Raw genomic sequence first — 23,809 nt, 5'->3', positions numbered from 1 at the left:
AACCTCACCCCACATAATCGATCACATGACATAGTGCACGCACACCATTTGAGTGGCAATGCCCATTAACGGGGGGTGTAACTGGGGGTGGGGGGCTGGAGCCCCACAAATATTTTATTGGAGGGGCAGAGTTGGCCCCAAGGAGTTGGCTCCTGCGGATCACCGCCGAATAACCCTCACGAAGCGCGACGACGCAAAATACACTGAATGAAAAGCAGCAGCATTATTATTATTATTATTAGTTTTATTATGAATGCACACGCGACACGTAACGGCCCCCTTCACACGTGCAGCCGGTCTGCGGCCAGGTGACGCGCCTGTGCACGTGCGAGCCGATCCTCCGCGCGCGCGGCGCCCCTCTGAGCCTGTGCGCGGCTTCTTCTTTCGGAGAGCCGAGCGAGGGCCGCGGGCTCGAGGCGACGTGCGCGCCGGCAGACGCGAGGGACTCCTCCTCGGTCTCTTTCGCCTTCCTCCCGCCTCCCCCCCCCCCCGTCTCTCCATCTGGTTCGGTCCTCGCGATGCCGTCGTCGGTTCGTGCCTCCCGCTGGCGCAGCCCATCTCTCCTCCGCTGAAGGGGGGGCGGCGGCGGATGGAGAGATCGAGAGCGCGAGTCGCCTCGCCCGCTTCGTGCCTCCTCGCCTCGCTCTCCCGGGCTGGCCATCCTCCCCGGCCGGCTCATGGTGACACTCCGGTCCGTGCTCTTCTGGGCTCTCGTGTACGCTTACTGCGGCCTGTGCGCCTGCAGGGAGCTGCTGAAACTTTTGTGGAGCCTCGGCACGAGGCCGGCCAAGACCTTCCAGTGGCTCATCCGGGAGAATCCGCCGGGCTGCCTCAACGACCCTTCCTGGGGGACTCACTGCTATGTCCGGATCAAGGTAAGCAGGAGCTTGCGGGGAGGGACGACACCGTCCTCACGAGCTGTGGGGTCTGCGTGTTTGCGGGGAGGGAGCCTCGCTTGGGCTGCCCAGGGCAAAGGGGGCACTCGATCGCCCTCTTCGTGGAAAAGGACAAGCACAGGCAGAAAGAGGCTTGCCTTGCTTTCCTTCTCTCCCTCTCTTTTTCTCCTTCCTTCCCAGTTCTGTCGCTGTTGGAAAACAAGGCAGAATGCAGCCCATAGGTTTGCTCTGCAAACACACACATTGCTGCAGATAGATGTGTGCACACACATGTCATCCTGTGCACACTACACACACACACACACACACACACCATATATATTTGGGGAGATATATATATATATATATATATATATATATATATATATATATATATATATATATATATATGATGTACACACACCATATATATTTGGGGAGGCATATATATATATATATATATATATATATATATATATATATATATGTATATGTATATGTATATGTATATGTATATGTATATGTATATGTAGTGTGTGTGTGTGTGGGAGACGGGCTTGCAAGCAGCAGTCCATTTCCGAGATGCGAACAGTGAGAATAAGTGTGAGCTCTCTGGTGTGTCTTGGTGCTGATGGACCACACGTTTTGTCTGGTTGCGATGTGCCAAAACCTACAATGGGTCACGATCTGTGTGGGTCGTGGTGGGTACAAAGCCATCGTGTGTGACTTGGTCTTGACATTCCTGCCTGGAACAGATGCCCCCTGCCTCCCCTCCCCCCCCCCAAAAAGAGAGAGAAAACCTTGAGGGGAAATGCAAATTTAAGCAACCAGTGTGCAGACATGAGAGGCAATGCATTTGAGGTGATTTGCAAACATGCAACTCAACCTTTTGGTATTTGCTTCAGGAAAAAGTCTGGGTGCTTAACCTAACTCCTGGTTTGCCCGATCCTCTTAATCTCTGCAGGCACCGAGTAAAAGTCCAATATCTGGTCCATGTGTGGTATCTGGGGCGGAACTTTTCGGTGAGAAGGCAGTGGTGGCTCTATCTTTAATCAGATTTATTTATAATTTAAAAAATGTTTGGAGAGTAGGTATACTCTTCCAGCATGCACACAAAAAGGTCTGCGAGGCCACACTGAGGGGAGTCGAAATTGTCTCAAGGCAGAAACTGTGGTGGCGCATGAATCAAATGCCATCTGTAAAGTGCAGAGGCCATGTCCTTGATTCTAGGTCCCAAATTGCTTCAGCAGCAGTCATATCTCTGACTTGCCCTGGATTCATCAACTCAGCATCATCAACTCAGGGAAGAAGGACATTGGTGGGACTAGTTTATTGATTCTTTTGCCCTTCCAAAATGACAAATAGAAGATGCAGTATACACGTCTACAATTGTTTGCAGGTTTCATTTTCTCATTAATAATAATAATAAAAAGTAGCCCAGGAGCTGTGCAGAATGAAGATATGACATGCTCCTGCCTGCTGAAAAGAAATATTAATATTTTCCTGTTAAACCTACCCAACTCTTTAAAGCATCTTCCTAAGGCTTGATGCATGGAAAGTGCTTAAGTAGAATTCCACATTGCATACTACTATTAGGGGGGGCACAAATCAGAACTTCCTCGTGTTGATTTCTTCCTCTCTTACTGCTAACGTATAGAATTGGTTACTCTTTGCTATATCATGCCGTATGGCTTCCCCCGCCCCGCCAGCACCAACCAAATGGTGTGAGCCAGTTCAGATGTGAGGATCACAACATGGGATCCTGCACAGTGGGGTTGGGGAGAACTTGGCACATGGGATCCACTTTCAGTGACATCCCATGTGCTGTGTAACAAGCGGTTCTGTCCTTTAAATGGTTCAGAAACTGTATCTTTCCATGCATTGATCCACTACCAAAAGGAAGGAAAGGAACTTAGCGAAGCCCTGCCTATTCAGGCCAAAGTGCTTCTGGGTAGACCAAAAACAGGACATGAGATCAAACACATCCAGAAAGGTTAGGTTTCCGGGTTTCCTTGCAGTTTGTTGGTAAGAGCTTGAAATGCAGTGGTACGGACGATAATGACTCCTGTTAAGAACTTCATGTGCTCGTTGTGAAACATTGGAAGAAAAACATATCACAGACTTGGAACTTCGATATGCACTTAATTTCTATAATGCCATTGAAATTTTCCCTAAGAAAATGAATTAGCAGTATATATCAAAGCATTGTAAGGAATGTAAAAGCACTGTTGATACTTTAAATTGAATTACCCGCCCAGTCAGTTAGCGGTAGTTAAGTGCCCTTAACTACAATAGAAATAAATTAACAATGGCTGTGGAGAAAATTCCTATAAATGAAAGAATAGAGATTTAGAAATCTATGCTCAATCTATAAAACCATAGCTAACTTGAAATTTTAGCGAGAAGTTCTTTTCATGTACCTCTAAAATCAAGCAAGTTTTATTGATGGTGATAAAGTATTTAACAGCGAGTCATGTAGCTATCATTCTAAAACTTAGGACACACGCCAATACCTAGAACCCGATGCAAATAACTTTGCATGGCGATTTATTCCCCTTGCGCTGAAATGAACGAAGCAAGTTTTGCAGCCATAAGAGCTCTGTTAAGATGAGGGAGAGCCTCTCTCTGGAAGGGTAGCTGGGCTGCAAGGCTGGGACACTGCCATCTCTAGAAAGCACCCTGTTTGAGCGAGTATAAGCATGCTGTTAAATAGAATTTGCTAAGGCAGCACTGCTAGCCACTTGGCAGTCATAAAACCAGCACAGTGTCAAGTTAACCACCACTTGCGGGAGTGCCAGCTTGGCGCCACAACCGTGAGTGCCAGGGGCTGTGGGTACCATATAATGTGCATGGCCCTGGAGCCGAAATTTGTGGCTGCTCGGCCGCTACATGGGGAATTTTGTGGGTGCTTAGGCACCCCAGGGCCCCAGGGAGTTGGCACCTATGACCACATGCCTCCACCACTGCTTCATTTTGTCCTCAGGGAAAGGTGCTGGGTGTCCTCTCACATGCAGCGGTATTCAGAAGTGCACACTGGCTGTTCTCCAGTGAACTATTTCATAAGCTGCTGCTGCTGCTTTATCAGCTAATTGCCTGTTGATTTGGCCATCAATCTCATCATCTGTCTTGCAGTAGCACTTCAGGCCTACTGACTTTTTTTTTTTTTGGTAAAATAAATTAAGTGCCTCTTGAATATTAATTCATTGAATAAAGGCATGAAACACCGTTCCTGATATCAGTCAGTCTGGGCTGCTCATGATGTGGGTGGGAAAGGGCCTTCTCTAAAGTAGTGCCCCAGCTACGGAATCCTCCCCAGCCCTCCTGGAAGCATGGATGAATACAACACTGCTTCCATCGCTTGGTAAAACATACACTTACTCTCGTAGGCCGTTGCATGTTTTGTAGGATTGCTTTATGAAATTGTTTTGTATTGTATCTGTTGGTTAATGAATTTCCATTTTAGTGAGTGGTTTTATGTAGCTGTTGGAATCCACTCTGTGAACATGAGGTGATGAAAAGTGGTCCATAAATGCAAAAAAAAAAAAGTACAATGTGAATTTTTGTTTGTTGCAAAACAGCTTGGGAGATGGGAGGGATAGATGCACAACATCACAGATACTAGCCAATCAACTCTTGGCAGAGTTGCTTTTTTGCATGGAGAGGGAAATGTTTGTCGAAAGATAATGTTTAGAGCTCTTCAGCTGGAGAAGAAAATTTTCGTGTCACTTCTGTTTTGCGTGTTTTTTCCTTGATAACAGCTTATTCCATTAGTTCCAAGAATATTTATAGAATTAATTAAGTACGTATAAGGAGGAAGAATCAGATTATGATTAAATTGGCTTAGCAAGCATGGCTTTTCCTACTCAGGGAATTGTTGTTCTGCAAAGGAATAACTGGAGGGCAGGAATGGAGAACCTGTGACCCAATATTGCTGGACAACAATCCCCACCGTTCCTCACCATTGACCATGAAGGTTGGGGCTGATGAGACTTGGAGTCCACAAACATGAGCAGAGTTTCCCTTTCCTACTGTAAAGGATCTGCAACATCTTCACAATTCAGCTGTGAGGGAGTGAGAAGCCAGGTCATATATACACTGGCTTTAAAATGTCCTTGGCTTCACTGCCTGGAGAAACCTTAGTTCCGAAGCGCTTTACCAATTTTGCCACAAGATTCATTTTACCACGAATTCAGAATAATGAAGCGGCAGCCACACCAACCTCTCTCAATTATCCGAAGCCATGTTCTTGCACTGCAGCTGAGTGTTCACCTCTCACAGCTGGCTGATGTCAAGCATGAAATGAAGAGAGGCTCTCAAGATAGTTACTAACAGACAACGATCCACAGCGCCTGGTTGGTGTCCTTATTAGCAATCTCAGCAGAGAGCTTGTTTGTTGATCTGAAATAGTATGAGAAGTAATGTGACAACCGGTTGAAGTAGAAGTTTGCCTGACACCACTATGGCCCTATTAAGGCTTCGGCGGAAAGCCAGAACAGTTGCAGTGTCCGACCTAGGGTACACACCGTCTTAATTTTGCAGAAGCCAATTGCTCCTGATAAGGCAACAGAGGACAGGTGTCTGCAGCATATTTCATAACAAGCCCCAATTAGCTCTCTTTTCCAGGTATTGCCTGTCATCCCTGCCTGAACCAGAAACAAGGAGCTGCATAAATCCTTTTAAGTGCTTGCTTGATTTGTGCAAAGTCGCCATAAACTGGAACGTACCCATATTCCTCCTCCTCCTCTGTTCCTCCCATGCTCCTCAACACTCCTTGGAAATACTGGATGCACGTCCACAAATAGCACAAGAATCCACAAAACAAGGAGTGGTGAAATAGTCCTGCTAAGGTGCAGCCAGCCAGCAAATTTCCCTGGAGGTGGGGACAGTGTGCTCTCAAGTAAGTTTGACCAGTCCGATGCCATGGGATGGAGAGCCTGGCGTGAATATTAGAACGGTCAGTCAGTTAGAGAAATCTTAACTAATACTCTGCAAATATTTTCAGGGTTTGCTTCAGATGATGACCTCATGTGCTACACTAAGCTCCATGGGGAAGGGCAGAACACACGCAGAAGGTCTCGTTTTCAACATCCCTGGGAGAGACCCCTTCCCAAAGAGCCGCTGCTGGTACAGTCGTACCTCGGAAGCTGAACGGAAGCCATTCCGGAAATCCGTTCGACTTCCAAATGGCATGGCTTCCAATTGGCTGCAGGAAACTTCTGCAGCCAATCAGAAGCCGCGGAACCCACATTGGACGTTCAGGTTCCAAAGAACGTTCACAGCCCGGAACACTCACTTCCGGGTTTGCGGCGTTCGGGAGATAAAACGTTTGAGTCGCAAGGCGTTTGACCTCCGAGGTACGACAGTATTGAGCTACCAGACTAATGATTTGATTCAGTATAAAGCAGCTTTCTATATTCCTATATGTGTGTGAGAGAGGAGAAAGGTCTCAGAAGTTGTCTACCTGCCACCCACTCTGAAAGTACTTACATTAGAAAATAATTAACATTTTAAAAAGACCACTGCCCAGCTAATTGGAGCCCCCCCTTTACATTGGTTTGAAGCTTTTAAACTGGTGAGGCATTGTATCCTTGTTTATCACTGCACCTTCAGTGATAATCCAGCCAAGGAGCGAGTTGAAAGAAAACATGACGGCATGTTCTTGGTTTTATGGATGCAGAGAAATCCTGGACTGCTGCAGCTTTCCGTGTGACTCTTGAGAAGCACGAAATTCAAGCTATCCTTTGAACAAAGCTCTTCTTGATACCTGTACATTCATCCGACAAACACAGCTTGTCTTCTCTTTCACTTCCAGGATTCCGGGTTAAGATTCCACTATGTGGCTGCTGGCGAGAGGGGCAAACCGCTTATGCTGCTTCTTCATGGCTTTCCGGAGTTCTGGTAAAACTCTTCCTTTACGTTAGTTTTATGCCACATACGCTTCTTTTTATATGAACTACATATGCAAGATCAATATCCATGTGTGTTTTGCTACAGGTATTATTAATCTGTACAGAGGCACCAGCTTCTCTTGAAAATCGGGGAGCCCCGACGTGACATTGTGCAATGTCTGAACATTGGGGCGGGCCCAGTCCCCTAAAAAACAAAACAAAAAAACGTTTGGGGGAGGCCAAAACTGCCTTGTGCCCTAGGAGTCAGCGCCTATGAATCTGTATCCTGCTTTTGTCCAAGAACTCTTAAATTAGTAGCTATTGTATTGATAATCAAGGCATGGTAACTGTTATTATTCATACATGTTGCACATAGCAGACAGGGACCTAAATCCTAAGGAATTGTCTACCCCCCTACCTGAAAATTTGACATATTATGTATGTGTACTTCAAAGGCAATCAAGGTCAGTGTGTATAGGAGTGCAAATTAAACCTGATCAAAGTTGTTTTGCAGGGATGGGAGACCCACGGCTTTCCATGTGTTGTTGGAGTTCATCTCCCATCATTTCCACCCAACACGGCCAGTGGTCAGGGATGAAGGGAGTTGTATCCCAACAACATCTCTGGAAGAGCACTGTTCCTGCGCTCCTGTTTGGTTATATGACTCCAATTCACCTTTTCTGTGGATTTTGCCCTATTAGTTATATTTTATATAGGGGTGCCAACTTGAGTAAAATATTGGGGTGGTGGTGGCAATTCCCTCCCCCCATAATCAACCACGTGAATGGGCAATTTGAATGGGCAATGCCTATCAGCTTGAGGGAGCAGCCCCCCCAAAATATTTTATTGGGGAGGAGGCGAAGCCCCTAGGAGTTGGCTCCTATGGTTTTATAAATGCCACAAAAGGCTATAGCTTCAAATGTAAAGTATTTACTGTCTAGAATTTGTTTTTGTTTTTTCATTTTTATTAAACAGAAAACATTTTTTAAAAAACAAAACCTACCAGTAAGTTGTAACAAAGGAAAGGAAAGTCAGAGAAAAAAGGGCACTAACTTAACATTTGTGTTGTAACATATTTAAAATTATCTACTTTTCCATAAATCTATCAATCTGCATTCCTAAGAAACATAATAATAAGATACGAAGTATCTGTAATAGAAACTTAAATATGAGAGCAAACATGAAGGGGTTGAGGATAGCATTTTCTATCATATATTAACCAAAGTCATGTTGCTATTCTTTTTTATATTTACAATGGAAAACTTCATTCTAAGTTTACCCAAAAAAAATTGAAAGAAAAAAGCCGGGCATTCCGAATACCAGCAAACACCTTAAAGAAACATGCTAAACTTTAGCGGCTAAAGTATCTATCAGTTAATCAAAAAATTCCTTCAGTAGCACCTTAAAGACCAACTAAGTTTTTATTTTGGTATGAGCTTTCGTGTGCATGCACACTTCTTCAGATACCTATCAGTTAATCAGGAACTGATCTTCTACCAGCCTAGGGGCCAAACCAAATATCTGTGTATGCTTGAAGGTGAGGATCTATGAGCCACTCTGGACAACCTGTTTATTGAGTGTTCATCCTGATTTGCTTGTAAAGATTATGCGGAGGTTGCATTATAGCCAATCTTTACTGAGCATTTGTGTTTATTTGTTTCCAGGGCAGTTACACGACAATAAGCATTTGTTCTACATCCTACATTCTGATTTACGGGGTGTTTATACATCTTCCTGTTAAGTCATTCCTCTCCACTTTTTAATGCATTTCACTTTCCAAACCATTGATTTTCTCAAAAACGGATTTCTGGCAAAATAGTGACACTCTGGAGGCACCCTATGTTTGCCGCTATATGGTGGAAGTGAAATGTCCCTGACCAAATTATAAAGTTACAACCTTTAATGATTCCAGCAACTTTAAAACAGAGAAACAGATACACATTTGCCCTCGACAATTCATAACCTCACACCCTTGTTCCATGCTCCACCATCCCACCAGGTTAAATTGGAGTGCATGGGAATGGGAGCAAAACTCACCCACTTCACCTACGGTAAACATTTACCTCCCCACGGTGTGCTGCATTAATTCGTACCCCCAATAACCCAGCTAAGATGTTGGAAGTGACATCAGCGGGGTGGGGGGAGACATCTTAAAGGAGCAAAACACGGGGAAGGGTCTGCTTCTCTGGGGCCACGTTATTCCCTAGACTAGGGTTCCCAAACTTGGGTCTCCCACTGTTTTTGGACTACGACTCCCATCATCCCTAGCTAGCAGAACCAGTGGTTAGGGGTGATGGGAAGTGTAGTCCAAAAACAGCAGGAGACCCAAGTTTGGGAAACCCTGGTCTAGACAATATTGTGGGTCTGAAAGTGTGTTTTGCCATACAAACTGATCCATTGCTTTGGGGTGACATTGATCCTCTTGGTGCCAACTTCTGGTAAGGGTTTCACAATTGAATATCTGCATGTTATGTCCTGTACTAAATTAAAAAGTGAGCTATAAAATGAAAGTTTGGAATAGTTCTGTTTCATATGACTTGAAGGCATTTTTCATTTGGCTGTAACTTGATTAAAATTTGATTGGGCCCAGATAAAATTGCCTTATCAGCCGGGTAGATGACCACCCCTGCTTGACAATATGGCTTGTAGCTTATGTATCTAAGTAGTTTAATGGAATATAATGTAAACAATTTGCTATATAGGCCAACATTAACATAACAGCACAGTTCACATTGGTGCTATTTAAAAAAAGTATTAAAATAATTTATGAGGTTAAAAATATGTATGATTGACTGTGGGAGAATCACAGCATAAAGTACTCCAGCTAAAAATACCAGAGTTATCTACGCAGAATGTATTTATGATGCCGTTGCCTTTTATTGAAACAAAAAGATGAAATGATCACCGAAGAGCATTTCAAAGTGCCTGAAAAACTTCCACTTTTAAAGAGTGAAAACAAGTTATGCAAGAGTAACTCATATTTACGAAAAGGTTTAGCAACTTGTTTCAAGGTTAAAGTTTGGGCAAGCAAAATAAATAGTCAGAATAAACCGATATGGAGAAGATGAGAGGGCAAAATTAGCTGATTACATGCACCGTTGACTGTGGGTATCTCTTAATGTATAGTCCATATGTATCTACCCAAACCTTAAGTCTGAGTGACTCTGCTAAATGAAGTGAGGCAGATAACCATCAAGATAACCATCAAGCCTTTTTGATAATGGTACCCTGGTTAAAGAACATCCTTCCCAGAGAGGTTTGCCTGGAACCATCCTTGTGGTCTTTACATCCTCTCTGTTCACTCCAGGCTTTTAAATAATTTTAAAATGTGTTTTAACTTGGGGTGTGTGTGCGCGATAGCTCTTGTTTTCATCTTTGGATTTTTACGGTTTCAGCTCTGATTTTGCATTTAAATCGTTTTCATACTTATTTGTTTAAAGTTGCCCAGAGAACTTTATGCAATTGGATGTCATACAAATGTTGCTAAACAACAAACAAACAAAAATACAAATAAAATACAAATAATAATCTCAAATCATAGGTGGAAGGGCTGAGAAAGACCTCTAGGTTCAATTCATACATTATTATTATTAAAAACAATTTTTGTTGGTTTTTAAACAAATACAATAATCATTAAACACTTACCCAGCAGTAATTGTGTTTGTTTTCAATCCTTACATTACTGTAGTGGTGACTTGATCATAGAATCATAGAATTGTAGAGTTCAAAGGGACGCCAAAGGTCATTTGATCCAAAACCCTGCGATGCAGGAATCTCATCCACAAGGGAGGCTCTGATCTGACTAGTGAATTGGATAGCCTAAGAATTGGATGGCCAGTGCTTAGAGAGGGAAACAGAAAGATTCTGAGCTTCTCCCAGAAATAGGTATGATTTATTTATTTTACATAACTGACATGCTATAATTGGGTTTGCAGAAAATAGGGTGGGCTTCTCATGAACAGCAATTATAGGGCAATTGGCCCCTGCCTCACAGTTTAAACAACAACAACAAGGCTCTGGGAAAATTGAAGTGGGACTGAAAAAGACGTCATTGTGTTTCCTGAGCACTGCATATTTGGGAAGAAGAGGGGGAATGTGGGGCCTTTGAAATGTGGACCCACCAAAATAAATAGCACCTCCAATGAAAAGAAAATCTATACTCTGGACTATCCAACAATTTATTCAGGGTTTAAAATAATAGAGAGAGAAAGGCAAACAGGATGTGAAGAGAGATGCAAGATCCCTTTCAAACTATTTTTTTTAACGAAGCTTTTAAAAACGTTTTAAATTATTCAAAGTGGTCCCCCCCAGCTTGTCATGGCCGTTCAGTGACAATGGAAACTGATGAGCAATTAGGCTGCTCTTTGTCCAAGCCATCTTAGAATGCACTTTGAGTCGCCCACCTGACAGGATGTGTTTTCAGACCAGTTTTGTTTAAGAACAATGTGTGATGGAGAAGACTCCTTTGTGCATTATTTACGGATGGCAACACTGCATCAAGATATCTGGGTTTTTCTATGTGGATCATCTCCATGCAAATGGAGATCTATAAAGGTCCAGTGTTGGGTGTTTTGGAGTGTTGTTGTTGTTGTTGTTGTTTTTGTTGTTGTTGTTATGTGCCAGTCTTAGAAAATTTATGTGTTGATGAAAAGCACAGCTTTATAGCGCACACTGTACATGCAGAAATGCCCTTTCTCAATCCCTAGCACAAGCATCCCCCAACTCGTCCCTCCAAATGTTTTGGGACTACAACTCCCATCATCCCTAGCTAACAGGACCAGCGGTCAGGGATGATGGGAATTGTAGTCCCAAAACATCTGGAGGGCCAAGTTTGGGGATGCCTGCCCTAGCATCTCTACTTAAAGAAGGGAGGTGAAAAATGGGAGCGCCCAGAAGAAGAGAGGTGGGGGCCCTGGGAGTAGAGATGTGAGGGACCATAAGGAGAGGGGGAAACAGCCATGTGAGAGAGAAAAACCCAGCCAGAGAAAGAGATTGCGGTTTGTGTGAGAGAGTTGGATATTAGGGAAAGAGGATTGCAGAGAAAGAGGTGGTTGGGTTGGCAGAGGGGAAATGAATGAATTGAGAGTTAAGGAATGTACATATCATCATTTACTCTGGTTCCAGTGTGCTCTCACCACTGCTGCTTAAAACCGAGTGAACATGACGTTAGCCACAATATATATGCATCCAGAAATACTCCTAACTGATGCATTTCCCCTCAAATCAGCTTCCATCCAACTTGAAAACTCAAGCTTCAGTTAAGTTCAGCCGTAACGTGCGTGCAGAAGACAGCTTCCTTCAGTACCAGTTTAGGGGGTTGCAGACATGGGGGGACAAAACAGGTAATGCTTATGGGACGATGACCACCCCACCTTCTCTGGTGTGCCCAGCAAGAGTTAGTGTGACTTGAATCACAGTGAGGGGAAATGACATTGCAGGATTTTAAGCTACTAATGTGTACATACTGTTTACTGAAGAGGAACTGATTTGAGGCAGATGCTGGGTGAGTAATGCATTTGGGAGGAATTTATCAGATGGCGTTCTTCCTATTAATCTTGGGTGAACAAAGTAATTTTAGAGGAATGTGTTTGGAAGTGATTGGGGGAAAATAGTGAGCTTGCTTTCTGTGAAACTGGTGTTCTGCTGGAACTGAAAATTGTAGGACCAAAGGAGTGGTCTTGTGTTTTTTGAACGCAGAGTCTACCTGTGCTTCGCGGCCAGTTTGCCTTCCATTAAACGGGTGTGCTTCATTGTGCTAGTAACATTTGTGACTAATCACATCCACAGTTGCCATTTTATGACTGACCCCATGGTACCCCATGGTAGCCATTTTTGCAATTATGTCCACAACACTTTCTTAAAATTTCTTAAAATTTCTTTAAATTCCAAATGTGCCTTTGGGCTGAAAGGATTGAGATCTTTGCATACTTTCCTGTGCAACCTGGAAATTTCAGAGTCAAAGTTCTACAGTTCTACAGGCATAATTATATGTAAGTGAGGCTCTTCTCCTTGCTAACAACAAGGCAGCTATATATGCTTAAATGACCAGATGGTGTATAGTACATTATTATTAGCTTTAGTTGCAATAGAATTCATTGCCACACACCGTATATAGCACCTTCCAGGATCCTTTTAATCTTTACCCCTTTGCTATCCAGTCATAGTCAATTATATGTTTAAAGGAATAATATTCTAACTCAGGCTATTTGTGCTTATTAAATTCATTTTTCTTAAGAACTTCCTAAAATATAATACATTTTGAGTGGTTCTACCCAGGTACTGCAGGTGAAATTATATGGGAGTATCAAATCACTGACAGCTGTTAATCTTCATCATAAGAGGCAGCTGAGATTGACTGAAGAAGAACTGATTGAGAAATACAGCAGGAAGAAAAAAAATCACAGAATTTTGGTTAATTTGCTGCACTTGCTTTTTATCTTCTGAAAAAGAGCCAAACTTTATCCATCAGATTACTCCTGAGGCCTAATTATTCTGGTCCAGATAGTCCTTTGTTTGTTTCTTTGTTTCTTTGTTTCTTTGTTTGTTTGTTTGTTTGTTTGTTTGTTGTTTTAAAAGGCAAAAAAGATGAGAAAGAAAGCTTTATTCTTACATTATCGAAGTCAATTCAGTACCCTTTTTAAAGATGCCCAGGGCTACTATAAAGACATACTTTAGCCACATTCATTCCTGTATTTACTCACACAGATATTTCATGAGAGCAAAATGGTAGGGGAAGGCAATGGCCCAGAAATGCCCTCCTTCAAACGGGATACTTCTATCTGCATCAGTTCCCCAGATTAGGGCAGAAAGTCTACAAAAATTTCATGAAGCAGAGCAAAGAGGAGCAGCCGATTCCCCACTGAAGTGGCTGTCTTAACAGTACAGCAATGAAGCATTTTCCTCTTGATGACAGAATACTGGAATCTTGCTTACAAATGGGAACATTTGAGGTCGTCATCCCCGCAGTAGGTAACCAGAGCATACCAGAATCAGACAAAGACTCACATGCCTAGCGCTAGATCAGCAAACAATGCTGTAGGTTTCCAGAGAAAGCCCCTTGGCCATAAAGTTGTTTTGCTTTCAGATGACTCGCAGCTCTCTCCTCCTGCCTGCAAGTTCAAAATTATCAGATTGGCTCCAAGCTGCTTTTCTGTACGACCTCACACAAACTACAGTACAGGCCATCTCTATATGACTTCCCTCAACCCCTCACAACTCAAATTAGGAGTATTAAACTAGCGAGTATTACCTGGAGAAAGATTCCCAAGTTTCAGAAGACTGTCTCCTACCTATAACCAGCTTCCATTGATCATCCTGAACTATTAACATTGCATCAAACTAGCAAATGAGGATGTCTCAGGCTCAGGAACCAAGAAGACAAGAAATTTTAAAAAGTATAATGTATATACAAAATCATTGTAAACAGGTTAAAACATTAGCAGGGTTTTAAGTGCACTTGTAATGTAATGGAAACTACAGATAATTTAGGAAGATGGAAATTTTAGAGAAGTATTGATATGCAGATGAAAACAGAATTAAGCGGACCCCTGGATGGGATGGGGGGAAGTCAGGAGATTCAGAGTAATCTCGATAAGTGAATGTGTAAGATATTTGGATGTAACTTTATCATTATTCTTTATTGTTTCTTTTTCTTTCTTTTCTTTTTTAACATTGGAAATAAAATTACAAAATAAAAATAAAAAGGATGATCTCTCAGCATCCATAACAGGACAGCTTTACTAAAGCTATAGGGACATCATAGTTACATTCTGCATTGGGCACAGGGGTTAGGGGTAGATGATATCCAACTCTGTATTTCTGTAAGGTAAAGTGATGCCTTGTTGATGCTGTGAATGTATCACCTTGTTTTGAGTCGTTTTGATCTGCTGCAGCAAGATCAATATTGTGGGTTTTTGCTTCTGTGCAGTTTTTGTTTCTTCTTTTTTTTAAAAAAAAAATGCTGGTATAACATCTTTCTTGAATTCAGGTTTGTGATCTTTTATGTTTCTGGTGTGAACTCCTTTTCGAAAAATAAGGTAAAGCAGCTTATCAAACTTTAAATAAAAAAATACTAGGAAGTAAAACATTTTTCTTCTTTAATAGGTACTCCTGGCGTCATCAAATGCGGGAATTTAAGAGCGAATACCGAGTTGTGGCCTTGGATTTGAGAGGTTACGGAGAAACGGATGCTCCTGCCCAGAAAGAGAATTACAAGCTAGACTGTCTGATTACAGATATAAAGGATATATTGGAGTCTCTTGGTGTGTTAATAGCATCCAAGCTGCCCAGTTTATAATAATCCTAAAAGGGGGAACGATAATATTTTCCCTTTAACAAATTCTCATTTAGATATGACTGTTCATGTGCGCAGTGCATGCTATTTTTCTTAATTTAAATCTAATTCGGGAAAATGTGCATGGATTTTTAAAAGCCATGATTCTTGAGCTGTTTATCAAAAATTCCCTACTTGAATCGGAACGAAAGGGTCAACACATGCAGTGCTCACGTGCTGGGAGTTAAATGGAAAAGTCTTTCTCGACAATAAAGCCAGCCAGAAAGCATATGCTACAGGTAGAACATCCGTTGCACGGAAACTGCAATTTATCCAGCAGCAAATCTGCATTATGTTGCCAATGGGAAAATGCAATTCCCGCCCATACCCTGAGCAAATGCAGTTTCTATGGGGAAGATGACTGTAATTTGTTTGATGGCCAGCACCACAGATTTCCCCAGCCTATGTAAACTCTTGGATGACTGTTTAAGCAGAGAAAAACTCCTTTCCCTCAGCTTCCTCAAGGGTTGTGCTTTCTCATTCTTCTGTGCTAGAATACAGTCTTTTGATATGCCCCCCTCCCCCCAAAAAGAGGAGCTGTGCATGTGTGGGAATGAAAAGCAGGAAGGCTATCTCCACATAGCAAGACTATCCCTGCCCTCAACAAAACAACATGCCAATGAGTTGCTTGCCAGTATTGTATTTGCGATAAAAGAAAGTAAATATCTATGGGGATACGGAGCCTAAAGTAAATCGAGGCAGATGTTCAGCACCTGGAAAAGGCCAAACGTTTCTATCTGTCAGACCGACAGACAGATATGAAACCACAGCAAGCATCTCAATCCGTAAGACGGAAGGTTGTAAAAGGGGCTTCGTTTTTTGTCCTTCCAGTAATCCCCATAACCCATCCTACCCAGCCCTGTTGCTTGATCAGCCCTGACACCTTCATTTCCATACCTGTCCCCAGGGCCGGCGCGTGCATTTAGGCGAACTAGGCAGCTGCCTAGGGCACCAAAATGGAGGGGCGCTGGCCAGCCTGCCCGCCACTGCACCTGTCACCTCCTGAGCAGCTTCAGGCTGCTATCCTGAGGTGCCCGCGTGCCTCCGGAGAGCGGCCTGAAGCTGCTCAACAGCTGACAGCCGCAGTGGAGGCGGCCCCAGGCTCGTGCTCCCCACACGAAGCTCCGGATGCGCACGGAGAACGCGAGCCTGGGGCCACCACGCCGCGCCTCTCAGCTGCTTTTTATTTTATTTTAATTTTTAATTTTTTTCTACTTTTTAATTTTTTTCTATTTTTATTTTTTCTATTTTCTATTTTTATTTTCCCTATTTTTATTTTTTATTTAATTTTAAATTTATTAATTGGGGGGGGGGCAGAAGGTGATCTCGCCTAGGGCGCAAAAAACCCTAGCACCGGCCCTGCCTGTCCCTATTAATAATAGCCCTTTGCTTGCTGCATTGAATCCCACCACACTTCTCAATGATGCTTTGGCGACTTCTATTTATTCACCCCCAGCTCAAATTGGTTCCTGGCACACTGTGGGTCTGCGGCCTTGATGCCATCTTGGGCCCTGCCTTGCTTTCCGATAAGCAAGTTGGTGGGATCTCCAGAGTTGCGTTCTTGACATCTGAATCTCCCACTCATGCCGCTTCAGAACAGGGACAATCCTCCCGCTAGCTTCATTCATAGATGTGTCCACTGACCATCAATTTGTGAAAGTATTGACATTTTACAGCTGTGGCTCCAGTGCTGTAGAATGGGGTCCCACTAGAACTGAGGAACAGTGACTTCGGCTGCGTTCCTGAAGAGCTCCGAAACCTTTCCCGTAGCTTTTTGTGACTTCTTCCTAGTGCAAGGTGGGGAACCTACAGCCCTTCACATGTCATGGGACTTCAACTCCCCTCGCCCCAGCTAGCATGACCAATGATCAGGGATGATGGGAATTGTAACAACATCTGGAGGGACACAGATTCCCCCACCCTTCCCTTGAGGGACTTTTCTGACTGGCTGGTGCATTTTCTTGTGATTTTTTAAAATTGTTATTCCTGCTTGTATATTATTGCAGCCTTATTCCCCCCAACCCTTGTTGTTATAAGCTGATAAAGGGACGTGGATGGCGCTGTTGTCTAAACCAGTGGTCCTCAACCTTGGGCCTCCAGATGTTTTTGGCCTACAACTCCCATGGTCCCTAGCTAGCAGGACCAGTGGTCAGGGATGATGGGAATTGTAGTCTCAAAACATCCGGAGGCCCAAGGTTGAGGACCACTGGTCTAAACCACTGAGCCCCTTGGGCTTGCCGATCAGAACGTTGGCGGTTCGAATCCACATGACGGACTGATCTCCCATTGCTCTGTCCCACCTTCTGCCAACCTAGCAGTTTGATAGCACACCATTGCAAGTAGATAAATAGGCACCACTGTGGCGGGAAGGTAAACAGCATTTCTGTGCGCTCTGGTTTCTGTCACGATGTTCCGTTGCGCCAGAAGCGGTCTAGTCATGCTGGACACATGACCTGGACCAGCTGTCTGCAGACAAACACCAGCTCCCTCGGCATGAAAAGCGAGATGAGGGCCACACCCCATAGTTGCCTTTGACTGGACTTAACCATCCAGGGGTCCTTTACCTTTACCTTATAAGTTGATCTAAAACACGTGCTGGAATATAAAAGAAAAACTCCAGCTATGAAAGGGGAGGGGGGAGGGCTCTTAAGAAATTTCCCACCTTGTTGCTATGTTGTATCCCATGATTCTGAAAGCAGTTTATTAATAGAAGCGGCCACCTAACGTGGTATGAATAATTTGCTGGGGGGTGGGGGAGTGTGGAATTGAGATGTTGCTACCAGGCATACTGCAACTTCTACTGTCATTCCCTTTGATGTGCTAATGTTTTTGGATGTAACTGCTGGTAAACAACTATCGGAAATCTATTTTTAAATAACAGGGTACAGCAAGTGTGTGCTGATTGGTCACGACTGGGGTGGAATGATTGCTTGGCTAGCTGCTATTTGTTACCCAGAAATGGTGACGAAGCTGATTGTTGTGAATTTTCCCCACCCGTCAGTTTTTACAGGTAAGTTTTTGGGGAGATGGGAGCCAGTGTTTTATCTGTCTGTAGCATTCTCATCTTTAAGCACAGATGTGTGCTGCTGTTTTTTTTCTAGAAAAAGAGGTGTCGGGACCTCGCCACAAACTTCTCCCTTGTTCTTTTAGAATGGGGGGGAAAGCCCCGGTGCCAATTTAAGAACCGAGTGGATTTGAATTGGAAGACTAAACATACCCAGGTGCCACAAGCCGCTAGAGAAAATGGTAGAGCAAACTGCTTCAGAAACCTAAGTACATATAAAGAGCCACGTTGGTTCAGACCAAAGGCCCATCTAAGTCAGTATTCTGCTCACTCAGTGGCTCACCAGTAGCCAATAGGAAATATTCAAACCTGTATGTGCTGAGCACAGTGGGGCGCTCCCACTTGCGATTCCCAGTAGCTGCTTTTCAGAGGTATAATGCTTCTGAGACCAGGGTGGATTTGATTTAAATGAAATCGATTTAAATCACGATCTAAATCACTTTTTTCAGAAAGACTCATTCTTGCTGGTAGAATCTTAATATTTACAACCAGATGAAGGGTTTCATTTTTAGAATAATACATTTTCAGGGTAGTTTTTACAGTTACATCAAAAATTACTGATTGGGTTATACTATTAGAAATACATAGACAGATAATTATGAAATTATTGTGAGGTTTAAAAGGGTAACTGTTTATATTTGGATAACTTTTCTGCTGTACTTTATTGGAAGGAGAAAAATAATCATTTCCTTAATAACAATTAAAGCAATTTATTTAACCAAAACAGTAACATTATAGCATATGTATCTATGTTTGTTAACTGATATGGTTAAACTTTTTTTTAAAAAAAAAACCTTAGACTGAGTTTTAGCACACATGAAAAACTTGAAACAAATCCTTATTTCCTGATGAATAGCCTTTGGACTATAATGTAACATAAATAGAAATATTTTTAGAAATATCTTTATAAATATTTTTCCTACAAAAGCATTTTATTTTAAAAATCCAAATTATTTTTTTAAAAAAATCCAATTTTAAAAAAATCATTAATTTTTATCCACCCTGTCTGTGACAGTACATAGCGTCATGACTAATAGCCATCGATAGCCCATGTGGTCAGAACGAAAGGGAGGTTCAAGAAGGCAGGACCTAGGGTTGCCATATTTCAAAAAGTGAAAACGGGCTTCTTTAAAGACTTGCCTAAGATCCAGGACAAAGCGCTGCCCCTTTCAGAAATTCCCGAAAGCTTAGCACTTCTGTGTCCTCTCCCTCTTACTTCTGTAAGATTAAGGAGAAAATAAGGTGTGCGAGCTACGATCCCAAGTGCAGTTCCTAGAGAATAAGCCTCGGTGAACATGACTGGACTTCCTTTCCAGGTAAACATGCATAGAATTGTCTGCAACATTACTAATTCCTAGGTACAAAAGGATATTAACATTTTATCATAATTCAAAATCATCAGCTTTTCATTTCCATTCACAGGTGTGTTTCCCTTTTCATCATCATCATCATTTATTTGCCTTTCCACAAAATTGTGCCCAAAGTGCCTCGCAGCATATGAAATAAGCCATAATAAATACACCAAGCTAAAAAAAGCCAACCCCAAACATGTCTTTTCTTTTCAAGAATACATTCTACGACATCCATCACAAATGATTAAATCTGCCTACTACTACTTCTTCCAAATGCCATGGTTTCCTGAACTTATGTTTACGATAAATGATTTTCAGGTAAGTGTGCCGAGATAGAGAATTTGTATCGCTTATGGAAACGTTGCTGTGGAAAGGTATGCTTTTAATGCTTCCAACCAGGGATGGGCAGATCTCATTAGCACTGCATTGAATACAACCCACAGCCCCCAACCCACATTCCAGAACACCTTGGAACTGTTTCAGAGCTAGGGAAATTTGAATGGGTCCACATTTATCAGCTTTGCAGTCTCCAAAACAATATGCAGACTGAAACAGACCTACCTGTCAGGGATTATTGCGACTACTCCTGAGTAACGAGCTTCCACATACTTGTCTTTCAAAAGTCTTTATTGGTGCACATTATTTACAGTGTAGTGAGCTGTCGGTTTCATGTCGTCTCATTCCGAATCAGAATCCGGCACTGCCCCCCTCCGCGATCTGGACCAGCATAAAAGCCTCGGGACAGCGAATCTCCTCCCCTTTCTCCTCCTCCTCAATTCCGGAGTCGGGGGGGGGGTCTACGTTCTGCCTGTGTCCTCTCCTCTCTTTCCCTCTCCCTCTCTTCCTGCCTGTGGAGCAGGGGCTCTTGTATGTTGCCAGAGGTCTGGCACTCCCTTTCCGTCTTCTGACTTTCCTCATCCGTCCTTTCGCTTTCGTGACTGCTTGGAGATGGGCTGCTTCTGATGAGAGGGGGCTGTTCTCTATAAGCCCTTCCCCTTACACTATCCTTCAAAATTTGCACTTACCCCAATTTTGCAATGCAGTTCTCCAACCAGTATTTACAAAGACACATATTTATGGGGAAAGTGCACCTAAAAATGAAAGTATTCATGACAATAGTATACAGAAATGCATGATATTAGGGGAAAGTCACAAAAAAATGTACAAAACTACATATAAAAATGTGTTTATCGTGTGGATTTTTTAAATACAAAAATGCTAATTGCTGCAAAATGTGGAAAATTGAAGATTTGGGGGGAAATGAGAAATGGGGGAAACTGAAATTGAAATACCCTTCCATACTTATTCAGCATAGCCTGTTTTTACCTTGCTTCGGTAGTTTTTAAAATAATCGACTGGGGGTTAATTTTTTTTAATCATGTACTTCTCCAAAGTTGCGGGTTCCACTGAGGCTGCTGTTGCCACCTTATTGCCCATAACATCTGAAGGCGGGAAATAGAGGTACGATAACGAAAGAAGAATTAATATAAAGCCAATGAGAGACAATTACAGTGCTTATGAATGAGAACGGTCTAGTAATTTTGGACAGATTTAATACTTGTTACTTATTTGTTGCCATAGATTCTGAAAAGCTTCTTTCCTGGCCAGTCAAGTGGAATTGGACGGAAAGGATGCATGCTAACAGCGGAAGATATTGAAGCTTACCTATATGTATTCTCCCAACCAGGCGCACTAACCGGTCCCATGAATCACTATAGAAACCTTTTCAGGTCAGTCTGTTGTTCTTTGATCAATCACATAATATGAGCCACTGTTCACAAGCACAACCTAGAGGTGTTCGGGTACAGAGTATGGCTTAATTTAGGTGCAGCAGTCATTACCGTGAACTATACATGCATACGTACAGAAACATAGCAGTCACTTCTCACAGCTCTGCAAGAGATAATATGGGAGTGTTTGGTGGCCTTATTGTGAATCTTCCACCTTGAAACTCAGTTCAGACTCTCTGAAATGCCTCTGGGGCGTGGGGGAGGAAGGTCAAAACTAGTTTGGAAATGGATGTTCAGCCAGGGGGTATATGACTTTTCTTAATTTGAAATTATCTGAAGGAGGAGGATGGTAAATGTTATGTATGCAGGCAGTCAGTGTAGGCCAAACCCATGCTGCATGCATGCCATTGCAGGCCTACTCCTTGATGCCTCCTGGACAGGCATCCCCAAACTGCGGCCCTCCAGATGTTTCGGCCTACAACTCCCATGATCCCTAGCTAACAGGACCAGTGGTCAGGGATGATGGGAATTGTAGTCCAAAACATCTGGAGGGTCGAAGTTTGGGGATGCCTGCTCCTGGAGCTCAGGAGCTTCAGCTGCAGAACAAAAGACGGGAAGGATTCTAAAAAGCTCCAATGGTATTTGCCGGTAGCTGGCAAGCAGCCAATCCCTGCTGCAATAGGGCCAGTGTTGTGATTTGCTAGTTGCAGCATAAGGCAACCTATCACAGGCCGGCTGGGCCAGCTTAAGGTATATATACTGGGCCAAGTGCCCCCATTTGTCATTCTTTGTTCCTGATGCGTCATTAAGTTCTCTTGAGCTGAACCTAGGCCTTGAGTCCTGCTCCAACCCTCCTACCCTTCAGTAAAGTCACTTGAAAGTTGCGGTCTAATTTGCCTTTAATGCGGGTTGACTTTATATGAAGTGAAAAGCCCTGTTTTCCTTTGTTCCTTATAAATATGTCCTCATGTGGCATAACGGGGATATAGGCTGATAACCAATTGCCTAGTGGACTTCTGCTTGTGCAAATAGCACTCCCCATTCCTGCCTTCCCATGTGCTCCCAAAAATCCGCTCCATAGGGTTCCCCAACCCTCTGGATCAGATGGGGGATGCATTGCTGCAAGAGAAAGGAGCAGTCCAACTCTGGTCACACAAAGCTACTGGTAGCCCCAGATTGTATTTTGTATCCCTACAAAATCAAAGGAAGGTAGGCCCAGATAAACACGGGAGTGCAGAAATATATACAGACCTGTGTCCACACTGGCTACACAAGTTAGCCTGATTTTGCGTTGGATCTCTCTTGGTGGATTGGAGTGACTGAAATGGGATTAAACCTGATCATTAAAATAATGAGATCTATATTTTCTTTTCTTTTTTTAAAAAAGTTGCCTGCCTCTGCAGCACCATGAGGTCACCATGCCCACTCTGTTGCTGTGGGGAGAAAAAGATCCCTTTATGGAGGTTGAGATGGCAGAAATCACAAGGATGTATGTAAAAAATCAGTTTAGACTTACGATTCTGTCTGAAGCCAGCCACTGGCTCCAACAAGATCAGCCTGACATCGTGAACAAGTTGATATGGACTTTCCTGAAAGAAGAGTCAAGAAAAAGAGAGTGACTGTTGTTTTTTTTGCTGGCACAATCTAAATGTTAAAATTAATTGTGATCAGGGCCATATTTGCAGCAAACCTTAGACCTGAGCTCTGCTAGAGAAAATGTTTTTCAATGTACTGTACGTATTGATGCCAATGTTATTATGAGAAGGTGGTGTAAGACTCTGTAATGTTAATGTTGGTTTTACCTGTATTCTGTATTTTGCACATGAAACACTTGCCTTAAAAATGTTTGTGCTTGTACAATAAGGAACTCATAGAAAGTTGCTTAGTTTTTGGTTACTCACTTGCTTTAAAATTCTAATGTGTGGTGCCTTTAACAAATTTATAATGATGAATAAGTGCAGGGGTACCAGATGTAAAAGAAGTTATTATTGGTATGATGATCAATTTTCATTCTACTGGTTGGAATTTTTTTTACTGTATTTTTACCATTAAAAATGTTAACAGGTCTTTTGGTCTACATATTACTGCAAAAGCCAAAAGAAAAGAAAAGTTGTGTCTGGGCACATTTTGAGATCCTAAAGCATAGCTGCCAAGTTATCCCTTTTTTAAAGGGATTTTCCCTTATGCTGAATAGGCTTCCTCGTGAGAAAAGGGAAAACTTGGCAGCTATGTCCTAAAGTGACAAATCAGATGTAATTGTGCTAAGTTGATAGCTGCTTGTCTGGTGATGTAAACTGGGGGGAAACCTAGGATGTATACACATAGTGTTTCAACAACTAAAATAGAGAATGAAGAACTATGATGATGACTTATGTATCCTAGTATTTGCCTTGTTCTAATAAACTGCAACTGACATGGTGCCCTGTACCCAGCTCTTTATAGTGAGTTTTCTAAATGCATGAAAGAAAACACGATGTATCCATTCACGATTGGTTGGCTGCTTTGTGATATCATTATCCCAATTACTCGGGCAGCATTCCCCATCATCATCGCCTCTTGCTGTGGGAC

At 42.7% G+C, this 23,809-nt stretch overlaps 1 protein-coding gene across 1 annotated transcript; it reads left to right on the top strand.

Moving 5' to 3' along the window:
- Positions 1–517: 517 nt before the first annotated feature.
- On the top strand, positions 518–23,707 carry EPHX4 (epoxide hydrolase 4). Its single transcript, XM_035124307.2, has 7 exons — positions 518–875; positions 6,688–6,773; positions 14,867–15,024; positions 17,977–18,105; positions 19,726–19,829; positions 21,093–21,241; positions 22,629–23,707. The coding sequence occupies exons 1-7, from the start codon at positions 678–680 to the stop codon at positions 22,858–22,860; spliced, it is 1,056 nt and encodes a 351-aa protein (XP_034980198.2). The 5' UTR covers positions 518–677; the 3' UTR covers positions 22,861–23,707.
- The last annotated feature ends 102 nt before the right edge of the window (positions 23,708–23,809 follow it).

Source organism: Zootoca vivipara, chromosome 7, assembly GCF_963506605.1.
Source record: "Zootoca vivipara chromosome 7, rZooViv1.1, whole genome shotgun sequence".
NCBI lineage: Eukaryota > Metazoa > Chordata > Lepidosauria > Squamata > Lacertidae > Zootoca > Zootoca vivipara.
Note: the sequence above shows the minus strand (reverse complement) of the source record. Positions and strands in the feature narration are given on the sequence as shown.